The sequence below is a fragment of the Aspergillus pseudotamarii genome (genome assembly GCF_009193445.1).
Source record: "Aspergillus pseudotamarii strain CBS 117625 unplaced genomic scaffold BDV38scaffold_5, whole genome shotgun sequence".
Lineage (NCBI taxonomy): Eukaryota > Fungi > Ascomycota > Eurotiomycetes > Eurotiales > Aspergillaceae > Aspergillus > Aspergillus pseudotamarii.
The window spans coordinates 182230-193008 of NW_022475019.1; the positions used below are offsets into that span (position 1 = coordinate 182230).

At 48.5% G+C, this 10779-nt stretch overlaps 4 protein-coding genes across 4 annotated transcripts; 2 read left to right on the top strand and 2 right to left on the bottom strand.

Moving 5' to 3' along the window:
- Positions 1–479: 479 nt before the first annotated feature.
- rrp36 (putative pre-rRNA processing protein) lies at positions 480–1579 on the bottom strand (the record flags this gene model as incomplete). Its single annotated transcript, XM_032056674.1, has 2 exons — positions 480–1346; positions 1394–1579. The coding sequence occupies 2 exons, from the start codon at positions 1577–1579 to the stop codon at positions 480–482; spliced, it is 1053 nt and encodes a 350-aa protein (XP_031918181.1).
- A 376-nt stretch (positions 1580–1955) lies between these two features.
- Positions 1956–4066, top strand: BDV38DRAFT_278298 (NIF domain protein; the record flags this gene model as incomplete). The annotated part of the gene is made up of 2 exons (XM_032058685.1): positions 1956–1982; positions 2033–4066. 2 exons carry the CDS (start codon positions 1956–1958, stop codon positions 4064–4066), a joined length of 2061 nt encoding a protein of 686 aa, XP_031918182.1.
- Positions 4067–4640: 574 nt separating this feature from the next.
- Positions 4641–6647, bottom strand: BDV38DRAFT_235889 (putative translation elongation factor eEF-1 subunit gamma). The gene has a single exon (XM_032053383.1). The coding sequence runs from the start codon at positions 5995–5997 to the stop codon at positions 4978–4980; it is 1020 nt and encodes a 339-aa protein (XP_031918183.1). The 5' UTR covers positions 5998–6647; the 3' UTR covers positions 4641–4977.
- Positions 6648–6908: 261 nt separating this feature from the next.
- BDV38DRAFT_278300 (mitochondrial 37S ribosomal protein uS9m) lies at positions 6909–7906 on the top strand (the record flags this gene model as incomplete). Its single annotated transcript, XM_032058686.1, has 2 exons — positions 6909–7752; positions 7815–7906. 2 exons carry the CDS (start codon positions 6909–6911, stop codon positions 7904–7906), a joined length of 936 nt encoding a protein of 311 aa, XP_031918184.1.
- Between the last annotated feature and the right edge of the window lie 2873 nt (positions 7907–10779).

Sequence of the window (10779 nt, forward strand, 5' to 3'; positions counted from 1 at the left end):
TTTCCTTCCTGCCATTCGCGCTCTTTACATTGCTTTATTTCTCATGTCGCGTTGGGATACCATTGCTTTGATCGTTCTACTATTCTGACTTCACATCCCCTTTTTGGATGATTTATGCTTTTACATTCTTTATGATCCCCATTCTCCGCTTGGATATCTTGAATTTACGACTAGGTGTCGGATTTGGAACGAGGTCGTGCGAACTTCCGGCAAGGACATGTGTCCTTCCACTTAATGATAACTAATACCGTGGTGTTGTCTAAAAGCGAAACTGTAACTACACTTGCTGCTTTAAGCGATGTACAGGCCAGTTGGTGCGTAGCCGTTTATATACATGTACATAGAGGTACATACAACCCGGAGTTGCAGAGCGTAAACAGAACAAAGCTGAGTCTTGCCAAAGGGTGTAGCAGGTGAACAACTAATTTTATTATACGAGAGTACATAAACATAACTTCAGTGACGCCATCAGAATTGTCTCACGCCATCCGCCGCCGCTTCCTGCCACCGTCATCGTTGCCTTCACCACCTAATCTGCGTTCCATGGGCATCTCTTTCCTTTCCTTGGAGGCAATCTTCTTCCGTCTCCGTTCGAGGGCCTTCGTGCGTTCCTTAGAATTCATATTCTCGTATTTCTTGAGCATTACTTGCTTCTTGAGGTCGGACTTCTTCAAAAAGTATGGGTTGCTTTTCTTTCCTTCGCGGATGAGCTGTTTCTCTCGTTTCTTATGCTCTGCCAGAACCTCTTCTTCCCGTCTCCTATTCTCGATTGCACGGAGACGATCCGACGTGGACCGAATCTCACGCTTCAGAGCTTCCTTCTCCTCGGCGTTCTTTGTTTTGCCGAATTTCGCCTTTAACTCTTTCAGCTCTGAAGAACGATAATCGTCTAGGAACGAGTATGCCTTCCTGGCCGATTCAGCATTATGGTGACCGCCTTGACTGAGCACCGTCGGATCAAATCGTGGGTCTCGCGATTTGGGTATCGATGGAGGTTCCACAACAGTGCGCTTGCGCGAAACGGCACGTTTAGATGATTGAACCATGGGGGCATGTTTTGAAGTCCTTGCAGGTTTCGCCGATTCCTTGGATTTTCCCGACTCTTGACGCTTTTGCTCCCGTGCCTCGCGGATTCGCGCTCTGATGTCGTCTAGCGGTGACGTCGTCTGCGGGGATTCTTCTGTAGGTTTGGCAGTTTTTGCATTGCGCTTGCCTTTCGGACCGAGGGATGCTTGAGCTTTGGCGAGGGCCCCAAAGGATATGCTACTAAGGGATGCTTGGACATCCTCCTGTCCATTATCGTTGTCTTCGCTGTCTTCTGAGTCAACAGGCTCGTCGTGTTCAGACTATTGCAAAAGTCAGAATATCGTCATGAAGGCCAAAAAGCAGGAACTTTAAAACGAACGTTGTCATCAGTTTCCTCCAATGCTGCGTCGTCATAATCGTCTGAATCTGAATCTGATTCACCTGAGCGTCCATCATCACTTTTTTCTTCAGATGCTGATTCTTCCGAATAGATCTCTTCGTCTTCCTCCGGCAAAGCTCGCACGCGACGGTTGAGGAGATCCGAGATCGCCATTTTGCTAGCAATTATATCCGATTATTAATACTGTCCAAAAGAAAGGGAGAAAGAGCGAAGGACAAAAGCAACCAATGTATCAATAGAAGCCCAATCAATGGCGGTGAAGGCGGAGCAAAAAAAAATGAAGCGATGCTGCCGGACATTTAAGGCGGTGGGAGAAGCAGCTTCGCTCTAGTTGGTGGATCTGGACCGTTTGGCCGCGATTTTGCCTTTCGCCATCAGTTTCATCGCATTCTCGTTTGCTCCCTTAGACACTTTACTGTTGGTCTATCACCTCATTTGTGAGCCCATGGGATGCCGCTCATGTACGGCCACCTTTTCTCATATTCTCACTCCAGCTCTACCCCCCTCTTTGATTATAGTGCATGATCGCATGTTTCAAGGCGGGGCTTCCTATAAGGTGCATCGGCGTATTCCTTGTCTTGTCCGATGAAGAACTGACCTCTATAGGTTATCCCAAAGTTTGTTGCAGCACCATTCTCTACATCAGCATTGCTTTCACGCTTGTACCCTCGGAAGAAACAACCACCGGCTTTGGTCGATATCGAAAGACCTCCCGACCTTGGAATGGAGCAACGGACAGCTGAAGGAGACAATTGGCCTACTATTGCAGAGAATGGATCGGGCTACGGTGAAACCCAGGGAGATGCAAATAACAATCTTAGGGCATCATGGAGACCGTATCGAGGTCGCTGGAATGCCAAGACGGTAACTCGCAATGACCCGGGAAGAGCAGCGTCCCAGGCCCCTGAGAAAGCTACGTCTGGCAACCCGCGGAGGAGTCATAGGCTGCGCAATCAGGTATCGGCGGACAGAAGTATGAGCTCAGACACACACGTGCATCAATATCGTCAAGAAGGACCGTTTCCTGCTCGCCCAGCACCGTCTCCCTCGCAGTCATATTCTTCACAGAGCAATACACACATGGGAGGGAGCAACGACGGTTTTAGAAGTCGCCCAAATTTCAATATGCCCATTTTTCCTGGAGGTCCAAGTGGAATGGCTGCCTTCAATGAACAAGCACTTCAATTTCCGTTCTTTTCTCCAAATACTGCTAATCAGCAGTCACAATCTCAGCCTTCCGATCAACCTGCGTTCAGATCGCTTAACACTGCCTTGCCGAATGACATGAGTAATCCCCTGAATTTCTTCGCCCTCATGCCTCCGCCTCCTTTCATGATGAACTTTGGTATACAAAATCCGGCGACGGCAGGACCCCTCTTAAGTGGCTTTCCGCCCTTACCGTTTGATACAATGGCCTTTACAGCAGCTGGTTCTGCTGGGGGCAACATCTCAGATGTGCTTAGTCAAGCACCTGTTGGAGCATCGGCAACGAAGGACGTAGCTTCGCCGCCACCTAAGCCTCCATCCCCCGTCAAATTATACATCGAGCAGTCGTCCTTACCACCCAAATTGGTCACTTCTCCCCAGCCACTGTTGGTCATCCTGGACTTGAATGGCACGCTGATCTACCGCAAGCACCGGCGGTTCCCCCCTGTGTTTGCCAGAAGGGCAGGACTGGACGAATTCTTGGATAACCTGGTGAGAAAATACAAGGTTATGATCTGGTCTAGTTCCCAGCCGAACACGGTGAAGGCGGTTTGCGACAGGCTCTTCCCGGGCAGTAAAAGAAAGGCTCTTGTAGCAGAATGGGGTCGTGACAAGTTTGGCCTCACGTCATCACAATATCGGGCCAAAGTTCAAGTTTACAAAACGTTAGAGACGGTATGGAGCGATAAGGCGGTTCAAGCGTCATACCCATCACCTTCTCAGAATAAACGCCGCAAAGCCGCGCAGACTGGCACGCAGTTGAAAACCCGATGGGACCAGTCCAACACCATTCTGATTGACGACAGTAAAGTCAAGGCTCTCAGTGAACCATATAACATACTCGAGATTCCGGAATTTACCAACCAGCGGGGTCTTGATGAATCCACAATATTTCCAAAGGTTATGCAACTCCTAGACGAACTAGCAAAACATGACGATGTCAGCAGAGTTCTCCATCAGTGGAACTTGGAGTTACCCGAAAATCATGGCATTCTTGAGCTTGACCTCGGCCTCAGTTCCAACGAGGACGACCAGAATCACAACAATACTGCCACCGGCGACGCCCACTCTCCACCTTCCCAACAAGACATTCCAACCGAGCCGACAGCTGTGGCGCAAGCCCGCAAAGAAAGACGCAAAAGGCGCAAGGAGCAACGCAAGGCCCGCAAACAGGAGCAGAAGCTAGAGTCAAAAGCGGAAACGAAGACTCGCAAGATAGCACAAAAGGCCTCCCCGAGAGGTCAAGAAGACAAAGCTGCTGCTCCTGCCACTACCCCAGCGGCGACAAGTACCGGTATCTCCTCCGCTGAATCTACAAAAGCCGCCGTGCAACCGACCCTTGAACGGTCACCATCACCTGCGACTTCGTCTGCCGAATCCGAAAATTTTCTCCTAGATCGATTAGAGGATTCTCTGAATGTTAGAACTGACTAAGTCTTGACGGATGTGTGATTTATATGCGTTTATCAGGGACATTATCTTCTAAATTATGCATGTTTAGTACATAGATATATAGATACACTTGCTTACGCAATTTGATACCCACGGCTGGAATAATACGATTGCAATGGAGATCATTTCGGTCATGTACCTATAGCCAGTATAGGGTTCATCCGTATTATATCGTTGACTAGAGTTGAAGTCTCACCAAAGGCTCTGTGTGTATGGAAACGACTTGCCATTCGATCAAAGTCTCAGTTGCAAGACCTATATAGTGATATCGATATATGGCTATAAACTAGATATCGTAACTAAGCTTACTGCATCACTCGTCTATTGCGTATATAGTTTAATCGCTCCGAGGTCTAAGGATAAAGTACCTGTCTACAAAATCAAGACAAACTACATGGGCTCCGGCTATCATCGACCAGTGAATCAAACCGCATGATTCTAGCAATGCAATTTTGTCCAGGACATTGACATGTCTAAGCAGAGGCCAACAAACTACAGTCTATACGTTTTACTGGGGGTTACAGGGTTACAAGGAATATCCCGATGGGATCAGAAGTGATTGAGCACATAAGTGCTATTTAGTGCTAAACTAGGCTAGCTACTGCATCATCCGACATCTCAATTCGTAAGCGTGTCATGATCAAAAGTTTTTCAGAAAGCGTAAACCGTCATGGGCAGTGTGAACATTAGACGGGATATGGATGGGGCGGAGACCTGTACGGGCGGCACGATGCAGAAAACCTGAACCAAAAGTCGTGTTGAATCGTAGTACTCTCCAGCCCTAGGGTATAAGTGATGTGAAGTTTTTTTAGGCCGAATATGAGGAAGGCCACCCAACGATAAGAAATTAGGACGTAACATCATGAATTTGCCACAGGACCTAATGCACTAGCTTATTTGAAGACGTGGCCGTCAGCCCAGGGGTACTCCTTGCCGTCGACGGTGACAGGGACATCCCAAGCCCACATGTCATCGACGTACTTGCGGTCCTCCTCCTTGGAGGGGTCAAGCTTCTCGAAGTCGTAGCTCTCCCAATCGGGGGCGACATCGAAGGCAGGCTTGAACTCCTGACCACGGACCAGGAAGACACCGCGGATGACACAGTTGTAGTTGGTGCCGTAGACAGACTGAGCACCGAACAGGTACTTGCGGGAAGCCTCAAGACGAGCGTGGAAACCACCGATCAGGTTGTTGGCCATGAAGGTGAGCTTGAGCTCCTCGTTGTACTTGTAGTCAACCTTCCACAGGGAGTACTCCTCGGCCTTGAAGTTCTGCCAGAACCAAGGGAGAGCAACGGGACGGGTATCCTCGTTGGAGTAGGTACGCTTGAGGTCATCGAGGATGAAATCGGGCTTGCCAAGAGCCTCAAGTGGGTGCTTGGGCTTCTTCTGCTCACCCTCAGGCTTGGGCTCGGCAGCAGGCGCAGGAGCAGCCTCCTTCTTGGGCTTCTCCTCCTTCTTGGGAGGAGTGTACTTGATGACCTCATCAACAAGAACAGGGTTCTCAACAACAGCCTTGAAGTAGGGCTGGTTGACAATAGTCTGGAACCAACGAGTGACAGCAGGGTTCTCAGAACGGAACTTCTTGTCCAAAACGGTGGCGAAGGCACGGGTGATGAGAGAGGCGGCGAAGATATCAGCCAAGGTGATACGCTCGCCAACGAGAAAGGTGTTGACAGTTAGGTGCTTCTCCAAAACGGAGATGTTCTTCAGAGCAGCCTTGGAAGCTTCCTCAACATTCTTCTTGTTGTAGCCGTCCAAGCCCAAGAGGGGACGGTACCAAGCGCCGAGGCGGGGGAGAACCTCCGCGTTGACGAAGGACAACCAGCGGAGGATGGAAGCGTAGTCCTGCTTGGTCTTACCCAAGAGGGTGGTCTTCTCATTCTGGGAGGTCACTGAGCCATAATTAGCCATGTTCAGGAAATGTACAACTCTCAAAGCACTAAGATCTCGAAAAGGCGCCACGAAAGAGATTGCCCAACATATGCGGGGTAATCGAAGAAATTTTCAGAGTTTGGTTCATCAACACTGTTGTTCTGCCAGGGATAACTAGTTTATTTGGAATAATATCGCTCATCATATCAAGCGGCGGTAAAGCAGGATAGAATAATACTAGAGGGAAGGAAGCCTCTCACACAAAACACGTACCGTAGACAGCAATGGCAATGGCCTCGGAGAGAGTGTAACCATTGGCACCCTCGAAAGCAGGGATCTTGCCAAGGGGGCTGAGCTTGGTGTACTCAGCAGACTTGTTGAACTCGGCCTCGGCGTTGGCCTCAGTCTGCACCAGCTCGAGCTCAACGTCGTTGGCCTTAGCCGCGACGAGGGCAGCGATGGTGCGACCGTTGTTCTGTGTAGAGTCACCTATTAGCCGGGCGTTCCCCAAGGTAACCCCCACGACGATCGGATCGTCAGAAAAGTATCATCGGTTTAGATGATGACTGAGAGGAAGCCGAAGAGAAAAAAACTAAGAGCACATACAGGCTGACCGTAAATCTTTCCGAAGGCCATTGTGAAAGCTGTTGTCTTTGGAAGGACTGGGGGAGGAAGGGAAAAAGAAAAGAGAAAAAGGAGGGGGGAAGGGAAGCAGCTCGAGGGGTATAAGAACGAAATTTTGTGCGAATCAGACGGAGCCGTCGGCGCCGGAGGAACATTTGCTCGTCCACGTGACGTGGTCCCCATCGAAAAACCTCAGGAACAAGAATCGCTGGAGACGGTATATCGCATCTGGCCGGCGATCCCAAGTCCTCCTCTGCGCTGCTTTTTCTCTCTTCCTACCCTCTTAGTCTCAGACAAAGCTTCCGCCAGCCGGAGGCAGCTTTACTATGGCCTGGCAGAGCCCCAATTGCATCGTGAACGCGATGCAGTCTGTCCGTCGGACAGTTCAATTGCGATCTTTCCTCCATACTCCCAAGATCTCCCTTCGTTCTAATGTTCCCTCGATCCTCTCACAACAAAGAAAAAATGCTCGTGGATATGCGACGGAGGTGCAAGCGGCACCCGAGATCGACTTTGAAAAGTTCTATACCCAACCCGCCCGGATTGTTCCTGCATCACCCGCCTACTTCTCCGGCAGTCCCAAATTCATCGACCACCTGCTGAACTTGGAGACTATTCTAGCAAAATGGGCTTCATTACCGACTGTTGCTCCTAGTGAAGCTCCCCGCATGGCCTGGTTCAAACTGGCACAATTCCGCGACTTTGTCGGCGAGCCTGTGCCGACGAAGAAATATAAGAACCTTATTAAAATCTTACAACGACTAAATAGAATTGACCCGAAGATCATGCCGATTGAAGTGCGCGATACCCTGAAAACTTTCCTTCGTCCGGGAAATCCTTATGGGAATAAGCCGGCGCCAGCGACGGTGGATGAGATGGGTCGGGCCCGTGGTAGAGGGAAGCGAAAGACATCCTCGGCTGTGGTCCATCTGGTTGAAGGAGAGGGAGACGTGATGGTCAACGGGAAGACCCTAGTTGAAGCATTTCCTCGTCTACATGATCGAGAGAGTGCTACATGGCCTTTGAGATGCACATCGAGATTGGACAAGTACAACGTGTGGGCTACTGCCCGCGGAGGAGGAGTTACTGGACAAGCAGAGGCCATTACGTTGGCCTTGGCACGGGCATTGTTGGTCCACGAGCCTGGACTGAAGCCTGTTCTGCGTAAAGGTGCGTATACTATGCGTGTTGCTACCCGATCATTGAATACATTTCTGACTGTCATCTTACAGCCGGTGTTATCACGGTGGATGCGCGTCGTGTGGAGAGAAAGAAGCCTGGTCATGTCAAGGCCCGCAAGATGCCCACCTGGGTCAAGAGGTGATGCAGGCCTATCCCCTGTTGTCTCGGGAGCTTCTTTTCTTCTTTCTCATTCTTCTCCTTGCTGTATTATTCCACTTTCCCTTGTGACCCTCGACGATGTATACTTTTTATTGCACGCATCCCTTCAGATGTCATGGCGGTCGTTTCAAAATACGACACTGCATGGTCTCGGCGACACGCATGTACCCTTAGCTATTGGCGTTAATTCATCTGATTCAATTGAACTATTGGACAAGTGATACTGTTGTACAGAGCCTTCACACAGCTATTGGATGGTCAAGGAAGAACGCCACTGGATCAGCGTGTTTCAGAGCCTGGCCGACTATGCCAAGTCGAACATGGCCACCAGGTTCTGTAGTACAGTGGGAGAACTGCCTTGTGTCATACAACGAATTATTCAGAACATAGAGCACAAACCCGGATGAACATGAAAGGCGAAAGCTGCATGAACCATCCCAAGGCAGCCAGTCTCGTCACCTCTATCGGTCAGATATGGCCCGTTGGGCACTGACGGAGTCTCGTTACACAGTCGAGCCCAAATGCGGTAGTTTCAGTGCGCTATCATGTGGCGGTAAGCCCGGCCAGTCGAGATTCAGTTTCAAAAGGTGTTCGTCTGATGATGTGGGACGAATACGGCCCAGGCGTAGATGCACATTGCAGACATAGGGGTATGCCGGCCATTATCAAATCTGATTAGTGTAGTTACACAGATCCTGCACCAACTCGGGTGAATGAAGCAATCCCGACTATGGACTGCCGAATCAGTTGCCGCGGATGCGCTTCTTTCATTGCGGATAAAAGCGTCTTGACTGCATGGTTGAAGCTTCGATCGGTGATGACTCTTCTTGGGGGGGAGAGGGAGGCACGTCTATCGGCACAGGCAGGGCGACCGAAAAATTCCTCTGTCACGCATGCCCTGAGCACAGACAGAACTTCGTAGCCAAGCATGGGAGCTGACATTCATGTTACTCAGACGAGTCAGCCATCACTTTGCCACGCTGTAGACGCGTGAAAGCCAGGTTTTATACACCTTGCGCTTATACAAAGCCCCCAATCATTCAAGAGAGCAATACAGAGGGATTGTATGATTTACTTACAGCACCACCAGTCACTGTGTCAAAGCGTCATAATAAGGATGACCGGAAACTCTTTTGATTTAGATACGGTCCGAATTTGTAAATACTGACAGACGGCAAATCAGAACAGCCTGTCTTGTCTGATGCTGGAATGCGTTATCGCGAGACAAACTGGCAGATAACTCTGGAGTTGATGATCCATGAACTCAGATGATATAGGCCTCAAGGGTTAGCACTACTAGTATTTAGCAAGATCTGCTAGCCAAGTAGAAATTTGCAGATTGGATGACATCTAGAAATAAATGTAGCTTAATAGAAGAGACAAGGCTGTGCCAGCGATTATGAGAACGGTTCGAACAATGGTTGGCCAAGCCCGGGGTAATAAACAATTCTTTATTGTACCTGGTGGTCACCAACGACAGGGATGCTGGTTTGACGTCCATTGATCCCGAACAATAGACGCAATCTCAAGAACTATGACGAGGGTCTTCCCTGGAGTTCATCAAACACGAGTGGTGGGCGAACGGCTTCTAGAGGATTGATGGAGCAGTCGGGATGGTAGGTAGATACGTCCATACAAGATGAACCATCTTCATGCGCTGTAGCTTATGAGGATAGTCATGTGGTCCAGGGCCGTCGAATTGGAAGGAGCCGCTGAATTTCAAGGTTACGTGCAGCAGCAGCAGACCTTTTATAGTATACCGTACTACGTGATACACTATACAGATATTTCATATTTGGTAATATATACATACATAGAGATATGCGGAGAGACAGTCAAGTTTTACTATCGTCCAGATCAAATGACAATTATCTCTTTCATTGCTTGTCCTTTCATTGTTACTTACCGGAAGCAACGGGGGTCATGGGATCCCAGCTGTTAGACACTTGCGCGATAACCGCATCGTGACAATGTATATTCAGCTTTTTTTTTTTTTTCTTTGGGGTCACGGGAACCAAGTCTTGGCCAATTATTGAATTAATTGCCCTAAGAAAACAAGGACAAACGAGTCAGTCGTTGCCTGCCTTGGAAAGGAAACAAACGATTTCCAAGGTGGGCAATACTAGTACTATTGGAAGTGGATGATGCTGTACCAGCATACTTCTAAGTGTCCAGGGTGGGTTTAAGTACTGGGTACTCGTAGTACTAGTATTATGTACCATCGACTGTATGTACCATGCGTATCGGGTGTGAATTGGAGCAGCAAAATTGGGGGCAAAGGCGGGTTAGCCATACACCATTAATCAAGACTAATACGCCATCTAAATTTATCTATCCAATTCCAAAACCCGGCCGATCCCGATCATAAATACGTACATATCCACCGGAAATCTTCCGTATAGATCCATTGGTGCAGTCAACATGACGGACATACATCATACATAAATTGGCACGAGCTGGATGGAGCCAAATCCACCATGGGGACCGAAGAAGATTTGAATCAACTGGTATGGCCCAATACAATCGATGGATTTATAAAAGTGTCCATTATGAACTAAGTTAGCGTGAGTCGGAGACCGCGCCTCATTTATTATTATTATTACTATATTATTGTTTTTCTTTTTTTCTTTCTTTTTTTTTTTTTTTTTTTTTTTTTTTTTTTTTTTTTTTTTGATACCATTGAAGGCTGATGAGGGATGTACCTTTCTCCAGTCGTATTCTTTCCAATAAATTAACCCATAGAATAGCGCCGGTTTCGTACCACTTTGCGAGGTTTAGTTTTCATAGGAAGCTACTCAGAATTAGAGCATAGCACATGACATCATTGAAGACCATTGTAAACTCGTTTCTCCCCTT